Here is a 19,801-nt window from a genome sequence, read left to right as displayed (position 1 = left end):
ACTGCACTGTCTCTGCTGTGGCTCAGGAGGGAGATTTGCTACATTTAGAAAGATAACCCCTGAGACTTTTTGTTTCTTAATCACTGGATAATTTGACCTCTTTGCGCCTAAAACTAAAACACACCTCTGTAAATGTGCCAGTGTTAGCTAGCCGGCTAACTTTCAACTGCAGTCCTTCGACGAGAGGTTCTAAAACCAGGGTTAAGACGTACCAACACGGGGCAGTAAGTTGCTGAAAATCCACTCCATAAATCCATCCATTCCATGCGTGCATCTAAAACACATTTGTCCATTGCTGCTAAGAAAAAAATCGAGTTGAATTTCCAACTCATAATTGCAGCACACACAGTCAGTGGAGCCCCCATCATTAAAGGACTGCAGCCACCCATAAAAACACATGACATCACCTCCCTCTCCAGCGTGGCCTTATCTCGGCTGTAAGTGTTTCTGCAGGCTGCGTTTCACCTGTCGCTGAGGAACAACGACAATGTGTGATTTGATTTGCTGCTGAGTATTTAGGCATAGACAAGGCCTTCCCCTTTATTGTGAGGTGAACAGTTGGAGGGAGACCTGGTGGGTAGGAGTGTATCCCTCCCAGCAAAGTCAAAATGAAACCTACAAGCCTCTGGCTGCGGGATAAAAATATGAACAAGCTCCAGCTGATATTTCATAAAACAAGCCCCATCCAGTGACAGTGACATGTGCACAAAGGCTGAAAGGAGGCTTTTGTGATCTGCAACAAACAGATATGTAATTGTCCTCTTCCGCCATAAATCAGCTCCGTCCATTGAATAAACTCGCCTCCTTGGGGGTGCCACTGAACCTGGGAGATCCAGAACAGGATAGCAGTGATTAGATTTAGGCCCAATCACAGCAGTGGTAGTAACAGCAGCCCACAGGCTCCTCTGACAGTGCTTTATCAGTGTGGCCCAGCAACAGGAGTGCGTGCTGGATTAGCTGAGGTACCACAGAGGGGCATTTGCTATTGAGAAGCTGCTGTCACCGACGCTGCCAGCTTGGACCTGCGCTGCTGGGTGAAGGCTCAGGCATCTCAATCGCTCCGCGGATGCCTGCAGAATAAGCCAAATAGACTGTGACACGGTTACAGAGCATGGCAACGCTGCCGGCTGAGCCAATCACACGGAGCCCCGAGTCGGGGCTGAACGCTGCATCTGTAAACAGATCACTCTCACCTTCACTTTGGCGAGCCTGCCAGATTGATATCAGAGTGAAATGCAAGGTTAGAGAAGACGAAAAAAGACAAGCTCAAGAGTTTCACTCCAAACAGAGTAAAGGGAGGCATCCATCATTTGAAGAAGCCATGTCTAGTTTGAGGAAAAAGATCGATTGAACCACAACAAATTCAGATTTCTGTGAGGATTCTGAATGTGCGGTGTTCTGTCAGAACTTCGAACCTCGTCGTTTCATTGCTAACGTTTCCAAGAGCTCAAACATACAGTGGTCACAGAAGAAAGCTTTAATGACCTTTGACCTCTCACCTACATCTCGTCTGTCTATGTACCTTATCTATCTGCACGTGTCTATTTTTTCTGTCTGTGACTTTCGAAAACATATACACATATGAAGCCCATGCTTATTATCCAGAAAGCACTGCTCATCAGCATCACAGTGTGACGCCTGAGCTAAGTCACACCTGAAAACCAAAGATGACGCATCACGTTCCATCACCAGTGACTGAAGCGGGTCACACTAAACACCTTGGCATTACTCCTGACAGTAACACAGAGTCAGTTGAATGGCCAGCTCCCTTCTTCTGTCTTCTTTTTGTCCAATATTTTCCATCTACCTGTGCTAAAACAATACACCAAAAAGGTGAGTGAACTTTCTGCTCTCCCTTCTTGAAAGAAAAGAAAAAAGATGATTTTTCAGGTAAAAGGTTTGGTGATGTCTGGAGGAGAAGACACTTGTTTCTGAGCTGAAGGACCCTGTCTGACTGTGAGGTGTGCCGATTTTTCCCGGGCAGGAAAATGGTTGGGAAGTCCCTGATTGCTGGTCTGGTGGTCCTTCTGGTAGCTGCAGTGAGCCTGTTCTTGGGGGTGTTCATGGGCTTGGGGAAGAAAAACACGCCTCCCCCCTCGGACCACTTCTTCTCAAAGGCTGCTGTGGCTGCTGATGCTGGGACGTGTTCAGAAGTGGGGAGGTAAGAGGGCTGATACTCCGGAGGTACTTTTGTTCTCCAGATGTGACATACAGGGGTATTGCTCATTCTGTTTCTGCATGTGTGTGTATAAGTGTATTCTTGTATTTTCAGGGACATTCTGAAGAAAAACGGTTCAGCCGTGGATGCTTCCATCGCTGCCTTGCTGTGTGTCGGCCTTTTGAACGCTCACAGCATGGGCATCGGAGGAGGGCTCTTCTTTGTCATCTATAACGCTTCCACAGGTGAGTGTGCATCGGTAATTACAACTCCTCAACAAAGTTAACTGAGCAAAAACACAATGATCAATCTGTCCTCATTCTCTGCCCAACAGGGAGGGTGGAAACCATCGATGCGAGGGAGACAGCGCCCATGAATGCCACTGAAGACATGTTTGGCAACAACACCAAGCTTTCTCGTACAGGTACTAGCCCAGAGCTGTTAGAGTATTTCCCAGGCACAGGGGAGAAAAAGACTCACTCCCTGCAGATCTGACTTTGTAGTGTTCTGTAAAGCTGTTGGAGCTACTGTAACATGACTCTAATCTTTTATTGGAGCTAGAGAGGGATTTAGAGAGGATAAATATTCTAGTCTAAAATCTGTCCAGCTCCTCTCGGATGTCTCATCATCCTTAACAACCTTTCTATATCGTCCATTGCGCCTGCTGCTGGTTGTGTAAAAATGCTGAATCTGTGTGTGCAGTACACTGTATCTATATCCATAGATGTGTCAGGGCGCTTTGCTCTTAGTATGCTGGTCCTCCAGTCAGACGGTGGACAGAAACAAAGAGCTTGTGAAATTCAAAATAGTGGCGCTGCTGTTTCTACATGACAGGTGGACTGTCCATAGCCATTCCCGGGGAGATCCGCGGTTATGAGATGGCGCACAAGAGGCATGGCAAGCTGCCATGGAAGGACCTGTTTGAGCCCAGCATTGCCTTGGCTCGCGATGGCTTTCCGATAGGAAAAGCTTTGGCTCATGCCATCTTCAAGAGCAAAGATTCCATTCAAGGAGACGCCAACATGTGGTGAGGATGAAGAATTGAAGGCATGAAATACAGGTTAAACTGGATGGCAGCAACAGTGGCTCCACTAACTAACACTAACGCTTTTGACTTGACTTGACTTGAATATAGTGCAATCATTCGTCCATAATGTGCTGACAACTTTACTGGAATAGCTTGATGTTTTGGGAAATACGCTCATTCTCTTTCTTATTGAGAAGACTGATACCACTCTCACGTCAACATGTTAGATATGAAGCTACAGCCGGGAGATGGTTAGCCTAGTTTAGCATGAAGACTGGAAAAAGTGGGACTGGCTCTATCCAATGGTAAAACAATTCTACCACCTACCAGCACCTCTAATACTAAAACCCCTCATCATTACTGTTGACACTCTGTGCCCAGAGCTGACTCGCCGGCCAAATTCCTTCCTCTGTCTCCTCTTTGTCCAACATTTTCCTTCGATCTGTGCAAAAAGAACACGCTAAAGTTGAGTGAACATTTCGGGTGCTGAAACTATTCCTCAGTTGGAGCAGCGTCGTTTCTCTTGTTCCCTGGCCCCACCTGATGTGTAGAATTAGTCTGATTTCACACGTTTTTGTTTGACACTATCATGGTGACAGTCGTCTATATCTACTGTACCATATATAGTGATAGAATTGGTGCAGTCCATTTGTTCCTTTTCAGCACATTTATCTCAGCGTCCCTCGGTGGGATAGCCAGGTAGAGGGGTGCATTACTGGCTGCCACGGTGGCTTTTGATACTACTACTCGGGGGTGCTAAAGCCAGAGATTTTCACATTCTACCCATTCGGTAGTGGCTTTAATTTTCCACAGACTTAAACACAATTTAACTGGTTTTCTTCTTTTTCTTTTCTTGTCATCTTCCAGTGAGGTGTTTTGTGATTCTCAAAGAAACATCCTAAAGGAAAATGATATTGTTAAATTTCCAAAGCTGGCCGAAACATACCAAAGAATAGCAGAAGAGGGACCTGATGTGTTTTATAACGGGTCATTGGCACAGAGCATCGTCGAGGACATCCAGGCGGCAGGTCTTGTGTTGTTTCCTTGTTCATTGTTGTCCTTATTGATATGAGAATGAATAAATAGTGAGTACACTTGGAGCTCAAACTAAAGACTTTATGGAAATAGCACAATTATATTGGCGATAAAAAGAAAGCATTATACCTCATTTTAAATTCACTCTGACACTTCTGTGCTGGTTCCAGGTGGCATTATCACCCTGGATGATTTATTGGAGTACCAGCCCGTGCTGAATGAGAACCCTCTGAGCCTGAACGTTGGAGAATACACCATGCATGTCCCAGACGCCCCCTCCAGTGGCCCTGTGCTGGCACTCATACTCAATATAGTGGATGGTGAGCAGCCTGGCCAAGTGCTTGTGCAGCCATGCAGAAGAAAAGATGTCAGGTTTCCCCAGGTCGTCCCTGGAATGTTTCTCCGCCTGTTTTGGAAGCAGAAAGCTGAGCTGCGACTCAGTCCTACTTGCCAAATTTAATTCACCATCAACACCCCATCTGTTCAGGCCGAAAATCTTTAGTCATGCTTTAAATAAGAAGAGGCACCATTAATTTCAAATGGGGGACAAGATTTAATGTGTTCATATATGAATATGGAGGAACATGGTCCCATATTCATATTGCTGGAAGCGTTTATGTTGTTATTTGAATAGATAATTTACAATTCATTGACCTGCCACTGGCTGAAATGGGCTTTTTGCACAGTGACTCATTACCTGATTAGGCAAAGAAAATGTGATGATCTTTTACTCCAGACATGTTTTTTCGGTGGATATTTTGCAGGGTACAACTTCACAGACACAAGTGTCTCTACAGCAGAGAAAAAGACTCTGACGTACCATCGCATCGTAGAGGCTTTTCGTTTTGCTTATGCCAAGAGGAGCAGACTTGGGGACCCACGTTATCTCAACATTACCGATGTAAGCCTTCATGTTATTATTAATATCCTGCAGACCTTTATTTTGACGCATTTCTAGCCTCACTGTACACAGTATGACCACAGTAGTGTCCTGCTAACCACAGTGCCGCTCTATAAGGCAGAATGTGCATTTATTTACCCCTAATTTAACATTCGGGTAGCGTTTTCTGCACGGTTACAAAGGCCAGGACAAGAGCTCTGCTGTTGTTTACTATTCATGATTTTCATGACAGACTGTCAGGAACGTCTGCTCTGTGACTGACTTGTTTTGCTCTCCTCAGCTCATCCAAAACATGACCTCAGACTACTTTGCTGATGGCATAAGGAGTAAAATTACGGACGACACCACCCACCCAGACAGCTACTACGAGCCAGACTACTTTGTCCCGGACAACCACGGCACGGCTCACCTGTCGGTCATAGCTGAGGATGGAAGCGCTGTGGCCGCCACCAGCACCATTAATCTATAGTAAGAAGTCAAGCTCTCAGAAAACATCCTTCAGAATAAAACATGTGCATTTCTTGAACCTGTGTCGAGAGAGAAAAACAGTTTGCTGGTGATTATCTGTGATCTTTGTGTTAATCCCTCATTAAAAAGCTGTTTTATTTCACCAGCTTTGGTTCCAAAGTCATGTCTCGATCAACTGGAATCATTTTCAACGATGAAATGGATGACTTCAGCTCTCCGCACATAACCAATGGGTTTGGAATCCCTCCTTCACCAAACAATTTCATTCAACCAGGTGTGGCTGGACTGAATTATCACACTTGTATTACTCCGACCCCCAGTTTAGGTTATGACTTTTGGACACACGTCTGTGGTGATGGATAGCAGTGTTTTCCCAAATTAAGCCCATTGTGTCCACAATCACAAAGAGGATGTTGCTTGACCCTTTCTCTAGCGAGGATAATGCAGAGGTGATGTTTTCGCCAGCCTTTCACTTGTTCCTGCATCTGTCATTGTCAGGAACTCTGATAGCTTTAGCTCACAAACAGCATCATACTCCTCCATTTTGAAGAAATAAGCCCATTTCCAACCTCAAACTGTGGCTTGCTGCTGTTCTTTGGTTTGTTTACAGACATTTTAAATATGTGTCACATTAATTATAGCTGTTAAAACGCTGCATGGAGATTATTTAACCACAAGGTAAACATTTATACATTAAGCAGTCGTAGCCACATTCTGTTTATCTGTTGCAGGCAAGAGGCCGCTGTCTTCCATGTGTCCTACTATCATCTTTGACAAAGAAAACAGAGTCAAAATGGTTGTAGGAGCATCAGGGGGCACAAAAATCACCACAGCCACTGCCTTAGTAAGTCTTGATTCATTCACATGCATCTCTGTCCTGCAGGCACACAGTGCCAGTTATTTGAACCTGAAGGTATTTCCTTTTTCCTGCCTGAAACAGGTCATCCTGAACTCCTTGTTCTTCAACTATGACCTAAAGAAAGCTGTGACAGAGCCGCGAGTTCACAATCAGCTCAACCCAAATATGACAGTAGTGGAGCAGGGCTTTGAAAAGGTGGGTCACACGTGGAGTCACCATGTGTTTTTTTGATTGATTTCCTACAATACAAGTAACCATTCATTTCAACTCACGTCAGCATCAAAATCAACTTACAAAGATTTGAAACTTGGGATAATAATAAATTCATGTTATTAGATATTTCTTTGTCTTTAGTTTCTGAGATTGCATAAAGCATCTAGATGCATCGACAAAGAACCTTTGAAAACAATCCCAGCTCTCATCTTCATTATCACAGGATGTCATTTTAAACAATAAATCAAATGTAAATAAGACTAAGCCATGCTAGTGGCTCTATGAGACTATATTTAGACCTAGCCGTAGTTTGAGCTAAATGCTAAAGTCAGTAAGCTGACATGTTCATAACGACAATGCTAACATGCTTATGCTAAGCCGGTATGACATTTACCATGTTCACCTCCTTAGTTTAGAGAGTTGCTGCATGCTAACATTTCCTAACTAGCAGTAAACCGAAAGCACAGCTGAGGCTGACGGGAGAAGTTTGAATTTTGACCAGATGATGGAACTGTTAAAAGGTGAAGGGATCACCGAAGTGATTACAATTCATCATGAGGGGGACATGAACGTCTGCACCAATTATCATGGCAATTTGACTTGTTCACAGACTTGTGAAATGCATTAGAAAACAATCATTTGAAATGCTAATGTTACATGATGTATAATTAATGGATGCAAAACCAAAAACATGTTCAGAATCAGAATCAGAATCAGAAACTGTTTATTGCCAAGTAACATACATTACAAGGAATTTGCAGTGGTCTGATGGTGCTGACAACAAACATGTAAAAATACAAAGGTAAAAGAATAAGATAGGAGTTCCTTTAACTTAGTCCGTTAGCTTTATTGACCTCTATCAAAGACCAGTAACACCTTAACCTCCTGCACAAGACTTTTTGTTTGTGTGTGTGTGTGTGTAACGATAATACCATGGCAGAGTGTCCTGGAGGGTCTGGTCCAGAAGAACCACGTAACACAGCTGCTGGGGACTCCAGACTCCGTGGTCCAAGCGGTGGTGCGGCAGGGAGAGCATCTCTGCGCGGAGTCTGACCCCAGGAAAGGAGGCTATCCAGCAGGATACTGACCGTGACCTCAAGTCCCTCTCTGCTGCTCTCAGTCTGGACACTCTCCTCAAAGACACTCAGACAGAGCCACGATACAAAAGTGTCTGCACTGAGGACTCAAGCAGTGTTTAAGCTATGGAGATACAGCCACCACTCCTTCTCCGAGATGAATTTCTTTTACTCAAACATGGAAAATGACTCCATTCCAAAACCTCTTTTACTCAAACTCAATTATTCAGCATTACTTATTGTTTTGGCATTACTTTTGAGTTTCGAAGTAAAATAAGAGGTTGCATCAAGTTTGACTCCTGTATCATCACTACTGGATACTGGTCAGGAAGCCCCAAACACACCTGCTTTATATAACAAACCTATTTTATGTATGACGCAGTATACCAGCATATCAAAAACAACCAAGTAAGTTCCAATAATTAGGCAAACGATAATATCATAATAAAAAATGTTCTTAGGTTTCATCATTATGTTTTAGGTAAGAATCTGAGTGGTTGTAGGTTGTCCGTGTAGTATTTTTATTTCTTTTATTGTCTAAGGAAAGGAATAATTGGACTATTTGTCAGAAAGGGGAGGGGCTTGTTTTCATGTCAAACTGGTGAAAAACCATCAATTAAAAACCTGACCTGCAAGCAGGTATACCAATTAAAAATAAGGGCTCCTCAGGTCGTTTGCCTGTTTCAGCAAAATGTCTACCTACATCTTTCTCCTGATGGAAGTGGATCCTGAAATGAACATTATTTAGAGGAAACTGACCGTGTTGTTTTCTACCGTGACTCTATATTGAAACTATTACTTTTGAATTGTAAATGTTTAATATCGAGTAGAGGTTAAGTGAATGTATAGTGTATTCTGAAAAATACATTTGCAGATATATTTTTCTAAACATGCATTGTTCTTATGCCATGTTTGTTGCCATGCTTGTTATTAAACATTTTGAACAAAGATGTTATATTTTACCATACGGACCCTCTGGGTATTTCTGTGCTGTTTCTGTGCTGGAAGTTCAGGCACAAAATCGCTATATCCTTTCTGTTAGTTTGTGGCTGGTCAGATTTTTGTTTTTTGCTGACATTCTCACAATGACCTTGTAAACAGGCAGTTGTTTACCACATTCCCCATCTTAGTTTAGCGTGTTAGCATGCTAACATTTGCTAATTAGCACCAAACACAAAATACAGCTGAGGCTGATGGGAGGCCTAGCTGTGGTTTGAGCTGAATATGCTAACGTCAAATGCTAAGTCAGTATGCTAACATACTCACAATGAGTATTGTAAACAGGCTGTTGCTTACCACATTCCCCATCTTAGTTCAGTGTGTTAGCATGCTAATATTCACTGATATGTAAATGTAAATTCTGACCTGATGATGGCGCTAGAGGCAGAGTCAGAGTCATTAAGTTCATCCTGAGGGGAACATGAATATTTGTGCCAGATTTCATAGCAATCCATCCAACAGTTACTGAGACATTTCAGTTTGGACCAAGGAAACCCTCTCTGAAGCCACAAAGGTAGCATGGCTAAAAAACAGAAAAGCAGCAGGCACAGTTCGTTTTTGCTTGATTAATGACTCATCAGATTAATCAGTTATAAAATCTGTTGTTGATTAATCTCGCAGAGTGACTAAACTTTTAACCAACTCACTGTTTCACCATTAAAACACACAGTGAACAAATATTATTTAAGCTCTAAGGTTCAATTACGGCCAAAGGAGGTAAACAAAACCTGTGCAGGACTCTGGACCCCTGAAGAGACCGACCCTGTTTTACTTTCACTGTCCAGTGAGTTTCAATCAGCATTCAGCAAATACCTCCACTCATGTGTGCTGTTCGAGCAAATGAAAAACCAAGTACCAGCAACAAAGAGAATGTTTCGTTGCCTTTGGGTGAAAGCCTCAATCTAAAAAATGTCAGCTTTTTGTCATTCATAACTTTTCAGAATTCCTTTAGCTGCTTTTTTCATCTGATCAGGTTTGAAAGAGCTTTAATATTCCATAGAAATGTTCTCAGCTTATGTAAATTGCTCTGCTGCATTAAAAGCACTTTGAAACCATCAGTGTCAAATTCAAATAGGAAGCCTTCTTCTGTAAATGGTTGGATAACAATTAGTGGTTTGAATCCCACTGCAGTAAATTGTACCTGTAACATTAAGACTATTTGGTTAAAAGCATCGACTGAATGCCAGACACTTAACTCTGCACTATGTTAACACACACAAACTCCTTTTATAGTGTTTTGTGAAGAACATTAGTTCATCCTAAACCGATCCTGTGAACTGGCCCACATACTCTACCCACTTAGTCGTAATCAAGACAAACAAGTAAATACAAGTACTGTATGGCCCCGTGCCAGAAGCCACATCAGAACAAGCAACAGTCGAAATGAGAGCAGGGTGTACTGCATAACTCTGTGTGGTATTTACACAGAAAACAGGCCTGCTTTTACTACGCATCCCTGTAATCTATCTGTTTATGCAGTAAAAGACATGAAGCCAAACATGGCACTTTAACTCAGCCAGGAACTTTCAGGGGGCCGGCACAGATGGTAAATGAGAGAGAGAAATTTCTTGTCAACAGTCCCTGAGGGCTCCAATCAGACACCTCACCTTAGACGCTCGTGAACAAACTATCACACCCTGAAATATCAAGATATGGGCATGTAGTAACTTTAAATACTGCTGAAACTGTAACTTCACTGTCCCACAGAGATATATTCCCAATTATTCCAATAGTTGGTGTCAGATTAACTGAAAACTAAATAAGATGAAACAAGTTGTTTATTTTCTTGAAGGAAGTGCAGTAAGTAATGGATTACAGGCCCGTCAGGACACCCAAGTGTAATGATATCAGCCGAGATTGCTCTCACAAATCGTGTCAGGCGTAAGTGGGATACAGACGCAGTATCTGATGTTATGTCATCGCGGGTCTATTGCATTATAAACGTAATCACAATTTCCCCCACCGGATTCCAGCTTCATCAGTATTCTTGTGGTGAAATATGAATCATCCAGGCAACTGAAACCCATTCATCTTGTAGCTAACTGTGATATTACCCTCATTCATCAAGAAGCGGTGGGTAAATCAGCACGGGCGTGACAGCTCCTGATAAACTTTTGACACACCGTCGGCTGGCATGTTTTGTCTGTCTGACAAGGCTGGACTGTTGTTGCGGTGGACGCTGTTGAATCACGCTATAGTTATCATCAGGCCATCATTCAAATCTGTACCCAACCACGAGGGACGAGACAACTGACCTATTCTCGGTCTACTGGAAACTCAGCCTTATTCATGACTGCTGACATCGTCCTCTCTTTGCGTGCAAAGAATTCCACAATTGCCTAAATATTTATAAATGAAATGTTTTAGTGCTAACAGAGCAGGACAGAGCTTCACCACCATCTAGTGGTGAGCAGCAGTGACTCAACTCACTGTCCTTTTCACTAGCGAAAATGAGTTTGTTGTTGGACAGGGAGCAGCTAGAGCCGCATGGAGACGGGTGGTGCAGGCGATTGCAGCTCCTGGTCCAGCAGCCGGAAGAGCATGGCACTTTTGTTGCACTGTGAGGTTTGCCCCAGAGAACGGTGGAGCTGAGCCTGCAGGTAGTGGACGTCCCGCAGCCGCTCCTTACAGTTCAGCTTGGAGAAATAGGCTGCAGCCTCGTTTAGCGTGTCAACAGCCAAAACCGCCAAATGCAAATCTGCAGGGAGACAATAAGCAGCAGTATGTCAATAGAGGCTGTAGCCACACGACGCTATGAGATAGGGATCAGTACTCGGCAGGGGGGGGGGGGCAGAGGCTGTTACCTGCTTGCCCTTGTCCATTTGGCCTGAACCCAGCCACGGCCATCTGACAGCGGGCAGTCAGCAGCAGGGCTCGGCCTTTGTCCATGACTGCTCCGTGGGCCAGAACAGGCTCGATGGCTTCATGCAGAACACTCAGAGCCTGCTCAGGAACCCCCAACATCAGCTGCAGAAAGGAGAAATAAAGACAAAAAAAATAAACCATGCGTGCTGCGCTACTTTTATTTTGCATAGACACCAGCCATACTACAAAAAAAAAGACTGTGGTGATTTGCATGTACGGGAGCTCTAACAGTGTTTTGTAACGAAGTTTTCCTGCTGTGGCTGACCTGAGTAAAGGCCAGGTGAAGGATGGTCTCTGAGGCCAGGGACTGTAGGTGGTGCTGCCTAGCCAGAGCCAAGGCCTGCAGGAGGAGTGGGAGAGCTGTGGAGAAGCCAGACGACTCCCAGTGGAGCTCAGCGGTGGAAACCATAACTCTGTATGAGACATAAACAGGCAGTTACACACACGAGAAAAAGCGTGGCTCTGTCCCTAAAAAAGCATGTGTGTTAAGAAACATATTTTTGGAAAAGCATTCATGTTTGTTTCCTCATCATTTCATAATACAACAGTGGGTGCCTCCAAAGATGAGGCATAATGTGAATGTCACACATTAAATATTTATGGTAGCACTAAGAAAGGTGAGTCAATTCAATTCCACAAATAAAACGCAAAGGCAGACTAAGTTTAGGTGTTTCCATGCTCCTCTACACTCCAGCAAACAGGTTATCACGCGTTATCAGAAAATAACTGAAGTGTCTGTGTACCTGATGACCACCTCTGTACATTTAGTCTTCTCGCAGTGCACCTGCAGCCGCTGCAAGATACTGTACGCCTCCGTGCTCCGATTTAGAGCCTTCAGAACTTGAGCTTTCCTGTCAGAAAACGCACTGTTACAGCTCCAACGCAGATTACACATGTTTGAGACGGCCATTGTTAAGATTAGAAGTGAGGATTTGTGCCTTGGCGTTACCTGTAGAGACCTTCAGTTTTGTTTAAGGCAGAGATCGCCGTGACTAGTGGCTCTGCCAGATGGTATTTCCCCTCGTTCATATGTCTCTCAAACTGGATTTTCAGATCGCACAGCATCCACAGCTGCATTGGAGAGAGAGAGAGTAAACAAAAAAAACAACATTATTTTGTACATTTCCTCTCATGACTTAGGCTACATCATATCATGGCTCACACAATAAAGTAAGTCTCCCCATCTGTGCTACAAAGACAAAACACAATGACTACATATTTGGTCAAAATTGACTATAGACCTGATCAGATCAGACTTTTTGACATCTGCTTTACCACATAAAAAGTAAGCCATAGAAATCTATCCATTATGTGTAAACAGCATGTAGAATTAGCAGCAAAAACCAAGCTAAACCGCAGTAACTGCACTCACTTAGAAAGTGCCACAGAGACACGGCCAACTATTAGCTGAGAGAGCTACATCAAGTGAAAGCTAGTTGGTGCCGTGGCTAGACCCAGCTAAAGCTAAAACAAACAAACAAACAAAAAATCTATTTTGACACTCTTGGTAATTTAGTTATTCAACATAATTAAAGCGGTAGAATCTAAATCCAATCATGATGGGAAAACAATCCCCAGCCAAACTCCACCTAACTATGTTAGCTTAGCAGAGTAGCAGCAACTGCAGTTTTTGACATGAATCAGTGTGGTTTATCTACCTTTAAATCACATATTTAAATGTACTTCATTTGTAAATAAATTCATTATATTGATTTTAATATAAATGTTAATCGTGGACGAACAGCCTGACACCTAGCAAGACAAATACATTTAATCCCCATTAACTATGGACTGCAAACAAACTAGTTAAAATGGACGAGCAGGCTGAAATAGCAATTTTTTTGGAAGATGCTGCGTTTCCCCTGCATTCACTGAACATCATCTAAAGGCAGACGGCAGTATCTGCAGTCTTTAGTTATTATGTAGGTAATTATTTTGGGGGGTTACAAAAAAAAAAAATCTACATAAAAAAGGCATAAAATGTAAAACAGTTTGAAAACTTCCTGTTTCTGCAGTTACTGCTCTCTGCCTTTGTAGGGCAGCACTGAATAACACAGTATGGTTGAGAGGAGGCACCTTGGCATGCTGTGAGTGAGGAGGAAACTGTTCTTTCAGATGCTGGAGAATTTCTGAAACTGCACTGTAGAGGCCCTGCAACACAAGCAAACGCACAAAGAGTTAAATGTTGAACTCTGCCCAGGAGCTGGAAAAGGAGACCTGATCAATGTTTATTAACTTCCCGCAACGCTGGGCCAACTGACTAATGGATATGCAACAGCGGGGCAGAAAGCAGACAGATGAGATCAAGCGAAATGTGTTACCTGCTCAGCGTGCAGCTCGGCCAGGTGGCAGAGAGCCACCGCGAACGCCTCTGTGTTGTTCTGCTGGACCCCGAAGTTGACTGGCTCCAGACTGCTCATGTTGAGAAGCAGCTGGGCCTGCTGCAGAGCCATCGTGCTGCACGAGACACAGGAAGCCACATAAGATAGAAAAAAATACCGGTCATGTATTTTTACACCTACACTTTTATGTTCATGCTCATGACGAGTTTCTGTCTTGTGCATTAGATGTCTGACATGTTAATCCATGCTTAAAAACATGAGACATTTCGGCCGTGTTTCACAGGGCTGATTTAATGTGAGTGGGGAGGAGGCTGTGTGCTAACATGCAGTCCACTGTCGGCGACAGTGACCAGAACTGACAACTGTGTGTCGGGGCGGCAAGTTGAAGAGCCTGACCTCTTGCCGTACATCCTCCATATGGACGTAGTCTGAGCCAGGCTGATCTCGATCATCTCCGACAGACTGTGCTTCCAGTGGAGGATGTCGGTGTCCTTCAGCGCGTCCATCAGTTTGTGGGCTGTCTTACCCTGTGTCGCCCCCTGCTGGACCAAAGACTGAATGCCCAGAGATGCCAAGTACTACAGGACAGAGGATTATCCATCAGTGTGGTGACAACACATGACAAATATAAAATATTCAAAGATCAGCCATGTAAGATAAGTTGTGAATGTTACATTCTATGATGTTTTTAGGAATGTGTGGCGAGCCATGTTTTAATTTGCTATCTTTCGTGTAATTTTAAGCTTTCTATATATTCCTGTATTCTATTATATAAAAGGAACACTGATTTAAAGAAAAACTAATTAGGACACAGATAAAAAAAATAATTTCTAATGAGAGGTGCTAAAATGCTGCTGACAACTAACATGTTTATATAATGCCCACTGTGTAACAGCTGTACATGGTGTATAATTACATTAGGAACACATCTGTTACAGTATTTCAGGATTGCTTCATACAGCAGAGTTTCAACGTGCAAAACTCCTGATGCAAAGAGCCACATTGATTTGCTAAATTGTAAAATTCTCACATTCAAACAAAAATATGCTATCCTTACAATGTGCAAAACACTAAATCACACGCTCAGTCCTCAAAATGCAGCCACCTTATATTAGCACAAGTTGAATGCTCGTTACAATGCGTACATTTCACTGAATCAATGCGAATCAATCAATGCAAGTATTTAAGCATTTCTACTTCTTTTATAATTACCCAGGTGAGCAGCAATGCAACACAATTGCTAACTAAAAAAAAGGAAAAAGAAATGCAATTTGTTTCCTTTGGATTCCTGTCAAAATGTGGAGATTGAGAGTTTGTAACAGTGGTGTAAATTGTGATTTAATGTTTGCTAATGCTTTCAAGCATTACAGTATTACTGAAGCTTACTGTATTTCATTTGATTAAACTTACCATGGAATGAATTATCTAAGGTTTGGTGGCTTGAATAAAAACAAACGTGTTTAATACAGAACAGAAACAGTAAACTGATGCACTGAGGTAAAATCACATCAAGTCATTTTTCCCCTTACAGACCCTAGACTCATGATCTATATTTGCAGTAATATAGTATATTCAATACGTATAAGCAGACTTTGATGATGATATGAGATTTTGAGGCAATTAGGATAACAGGGAGTTTTGCAAACTGAAACTACCGTAAAAAGTGGGCCAAAGCAATTAAAAAAATAATAAACAGCCACAGGCACTTTAATAAGGGCATTCGTATTTAAGAGCTTGTGTTGCACTCACTGGCAGCCAGAAATGGGCAGCCATTTTCACTGAATCCTCAGTTAACACGGTGCTGTCAGATCCCCTCATCTGTTCCAGCGTGTAGAGCCAACTCTGATGTAGGACACAAACACAGGGAGAAAGAAACTAAGCAACACTTGTATTAAATTCAGACATAAGGAACCATTAATCATGGTACAACAGTGACATGAAGTCAAATAAGAAAGTGTTTACCAGACAGTGTTGCAAGCACACGTGATCATTGGACTCCTGGGCAATGCGGATAGCCTCCTGTAGAGCCAGATCAGCCTGCTGACTGAGGTCAAAGAACAGGGAAACAGCTTTATACGCCATGTTATATATAGATACTCTTTGTGTAGGAACTTGTCCATCTACACAGTCTCCACCAGCTCTTGTACTCACTAGTGGCCGAAGCGACAGTGCAGGCTCGCCAAGTTGAGAGCGGCGTAGCGGAGACTTCGGCCGTAGCCCTCATCCCCGTTGCTCTTTCCCTCATTTCCAGACAAAATGAGGCGGTCAAAATAATGTAGGAGACTGTGGGCGGAGAGGAAGATGTCCTGGACTCTCATGCTGTTCAGGTAGTTTAGGTAATGCTGAGGAGAGATCGAAATCACAGAGGTGATGAAGAAGACTCTCCTCCGGTAGACTTGTTAATATAGTGGGGAAAGTGAAGTGGATGGACCTTACCGCCTCAGCAAAATCTGGGTTAAACTTCAGCATGTTGTTGAGCTCTTCCTGCAGCGCAGCGGGCTTGAGAGCTTTGTTCTCATCATTCTTCAGAAGATATGCCTGCAGAGAGGTTTTCAAAAACTGTAAGAGCCTTTAAGTGCTACAACAACACATCTAGGTTTGACACAGGATTTTATCAATTGCGTCAAATGGTTTAAACAAGATGGCACTGATACACTTCAGTTGATTTCAGCCTTGATTTCACTCACCTGTCTTGCAAGAAAGTACTCCGCTTGTTTTTGTGAGAGGGGACCTCTGCTTGGAGCATTGTCATTTCTAGAAAGAAATAACACGAGAATCTGTTTCTAACAATTGTCCAGTTTAAAAGTCTTTCCAATTACTTAGCGTACACACAGCGAACACCTTTCACAAAGCGGTGGGAGCAGACAATCAAAAAAATGATTTCAAAACTTTGAAGGTGAGGTTTAAACACTTAAACGCAAAATATGTTACTCCAAATCAATCAAATTATTTCATCCAAGATGAGCGACACTGACCGAAGCTCTGACTCATGCAGTGGGGTGTCCAACTCCTCTTTGTCTATCCTGTCCCCTACAGTGTCCTCAGTGCTGGTGAGGTCCATGTCGGAGTCATCAGCGACCAACGCTGGCATACTCACCTGCCCATCAGTAGGCTTGGCATAGTGACTGTGGTAGTAGTGCTGCAGGGACTTGTACAGCTTGTAGACCTGACTGAAAGACAGCTTGTTGTAGGCCAGAAGCATGTGTCTCATAAAAAGACCTAAAAAAAACAACAACAGGTGAGAGCTTAATGCCAGTCCTGTGAAAGAGAATAATACAGACATTTCTGGACTTCCAATATGACTTGAAGAGCTGTCAAATCATGTGCTCTACTCACCCACAACACTGGTTTTGTATGCCTCAGAGTCAAAAGCAGTGAATGGAGTGGAGAAGAAGTACTCCATGTCTTTCAGCTCTCCATCTGCCATTTCATGCAACCTTTGAAGGAAAAACAACAATGGCCTCAGCAACTAGACATGTCAATATTTTAACATTATTATGATATTCTATAATCTATAACATTAGTCAGTAGGTGTCATCGCCAAACGGCCACATTGCAATTACGTGGTACAATTTCCTGAACTTTCCTGAAAGCATCATTTGTCTTTACCTTGTATTGATTTCTATCATAGCTACATAGCATAGTATCATAGCTGCATGCTACAGAGTGATTAAATGAAGTCACAGTGTTTCAAACTGTGCCAGCATACCTGAGTTTGACAGCATATGCAGTCTGAGGGCAACACTCCTCCACAGTCTTCAGGAACTGGCCAAGAGTCAGGTCTGGACCCTGAGTACCCCACATGAGACACACGATACAACTATGAAACACCTGCTTCAACACAGTGGCGTGCAAGATTATTGCATTACTAAAACCAACCTGCTGCAAGGGTAGGATGAGTTTGTTAAGTCGTCTTCTTTCTGGCAGTGTGATTTTGGACGCAGTCATGTCGTACAGCAACGCCAGGACGGAGATTTTATACGGTGTCACCCAGTCTTTGATGCCAAACACGTTAGCATGGACCACTCCGTTCGTCATCATGGGGTTGAAATACAAACTTTCATGCACACTCGCCATTTTTACAGGTCGTGTTAGGCTACGATGAAGACAGAACCCAATTTTGTGGTTGACTGAGTCAACATTTAGCGGAAAGAAACGTTAAAGACAGGCAGCTGGGCACCAGCAACTAGCTAGCTAGCCCGCTAGCGAGCAAGTTAGCTAATTTAGCGTTAAGCCCTGTGAAGAAGGCAATAATACATCAACGATTAGTCTCGGTTAACTTGCATATGAGGCATCTTACTGACAGCGAACACTCGCTTCGGTCTTGTCAGGTAATCTGGTTTATTTTAATCATGTTGACAAAAGTTGCCTCTGTGCTTTCAAACCGCCCTCCTTCTGTCCCCTTAAAAATACGTCACTAAGAGAGAGAGTGTACATATTTTTTCCCCGTTAAACTTTATTTGCACGTTTCACGCAAGACTGGAACAACAACAACAAAGAAATGAAAATAATGTTTACAAACGTGTTGGAGCGACGAGTTTCTGCTTTCAGACGTCGATACTGTGGGACAGTCTGCGTCGAGCAGATTTTTTAACAAATTATTCCCGCGGTCACAGTAATTACCTGCTTTATTGTGAAGGTCTTCACAGGAAGTGGTTGTATGCTATCGTGTACGCCTTGACCGTGGCAGCTAAATCCTGTGCAGAAGTGTTTATGGTAGTCATGAGAATATTTTCACAAGTGTTTATTGCCCTCCTGTGATCACTGTCTATTTTCAATTTTTTATTTTGAAAGCGCTCTCCAGGCAACCACCAACTCTGCCGAGCGTCAAGGTTGACACAATGGCAATTGAAACTTCCGGTGAACTTTCAAATTAAAACTTTTATTAAGTCAATAGATAAATAGAAGGTAAATAGATGCTAAATAGTTAGTGGCTCTCGCAGAGATCAACTTCAAATCATTTATTTAGCTGGAATTGTTGTTTCTGATTGCATTTCTTCTTCATATTATTTTGAGTACTTATATTTTCAAATATGTTCAGTGTGGTCAGTCACAGTATCTAGTAACAGTATCTAAAAACTTGACAAAATTAAATCTTTAATTTAAAGTCAATCAATTAAAACAGCAAATTAATAGTATAATTTACAGAAAAGTACACAGTATTTGCACGTTTGATGCGCAGATGTGCGTACCATTTTGTACTGGTTTTCTGAATAGCAGCAGACCAGGTTCAACCAACATATTTTAATGTTGCAAATTAAATAAAATAGCATCATGTACAGATACATTAAAATGCAAATGAAGACTGAATTATTTTTTTCCCCCAGGTACTATGTCATTATTTTAACATAGTATAATAGCAGTATATCAAATTCACCACTAACTTTACCGGATTTTGTGAAAGCCCAGTATAGGCAGATATACTGCTCTGCAATATAACACCCGAGTAACATGTTCCCAACATATGACTGATGTTGTCTCATTTGGCAGATGGCTGGCAGTCCTGGGAACATTGGAGCAGGCTCTCTGCCCCACAGCCGTGCTGGAGAGAGCTCTGTTGGTTTCTTCACACATCCTCCAGCAATATGTTGGTCATCTGGTGGTGGAACGAAGCTCATCAAAGTGGACACACTGGTGAGTGAGAGGAGTTCAATATACATTTAGTTAAAGATACACTCCCTAATTGTGTTACAGTGCCGAATTCACGCCACTAAATCCTAAAGTGTCCTCCCAGTTCAGTGTTTATGTTTTAATCATCAAACAGGAAATTCTGGGATTTCAGGACACTCTTAGCTTCTATAAAAACCGAAAGGGAATTTTTGAGCTCTGTCTCTGCGTCTCACCGTAATGTCTCATAT

The 19,801-nt window shown here is 42.7% G+C and overlaps 2 protein-coding genes across 3 annotated transcripts; one reads left to right on the top strand and one right to left on the bottom strand.

Annotated features, from left to right (window-relative positions):
- Positions 1-1,667: 1,667 nt before the first annotated feature.
- Positions 1,668-7,748, top strand: ggt1a (gamma-glutamyltransferase 1a). 2 transcript variants are annotated; one of them, XM_070904287.1, is made up of 13 exons: positions 1,668-1,837; positions 1,985-2,161; positions 2,273-2,403; positions 2,493-2,582; positions 2,993-3,185; positions 4,053-4,213; positions 4,391-4,540; positions 4,985-5,121; positions 5,402-5,589; positions 5,736-5,863; positions 6,321-6,433; positions 6,530-6,643; positions 7,602-7,748. In XM_070904287.1, exons 1-13 carry the CDS (start codon positions 1,668-1,670, stop codon positions 7,746-7,748), a joined length of 1,899 nt encoding a protein of 632 aa, XP_070760388.1. The 2 variants fall into 2 exon arrangements, with proteins under 2 accessions (XP_070760388.1, XP_070760389.1); XM_070904288.1 differs by lacking the exons at positions 1,668-1,837; positions 1,985-2,161; positions 2,273-2,403; ... (3 more) ...; positions 4,391-4,540; positions 4,985-5,121 and having other exon boundaries at positions 5,414-5,589; positions 6,321-6,385; positions 6,503-6,643.
- A 2,774-nt stretch (positions 7,749-10,522) lies between these two features.
- Positions 10,523-18,020, bottom strand: anapc5 (anaphase promoting complex subunit 5). The gene is made up of 17 exons (XM_070904506.1): positions 17,823-18,020; positions 17,653-17,732; positions 17,280-17,380; positions 16,919-17,162; positions 16,631-16,697; positions 16,380-16,481; positions 16,095-16,285; positions 15,906-15,987; positions 15,693-15,785; positions 14,340-14,521; positions 13,923-14,058; positions 13,678-13,752; positions 12,551-12,672; positions 12,345-12,452; positions 11,867-12,014; positions 11,541-11,703; positions 10,523-11,434 (listed from the first exon to the last, which is right to left on the bottom strand). Exons 1-17 carry the CDS (start codon positions 18,018-18,020, stop codon positions 11,214-11,216), a joined length of 2,313 nt encoding a protein of 770 aa, XP_070760607.1. The 3' UTR covers positions 10,523-11,213.
- Positions 18,021-19,801: the final 1,781 nt, after the last annotated feature.

The sequence above is a fragment of the Enoplosus armatus genome, chromosome 4, assembly GCF_043641665.1.
Source record: "Enoplosus armatus isolate fEnoArm2 chromosome 4, fEnoArm2.hap1, whole genome shotgun sequence".
NCBI classification, from domain to species: Eukaryota; Metazoa; Chordata; class Actinopteri; order Centrarchiformes; family Enoplosidae; genus Enoplosus; species Enoplosus armatus.
The sequence above is the reverse complement of the archived record's forward strand: the minus strand, read 5'-3'. Positions and strand labels throughout refer to the sequence as shown.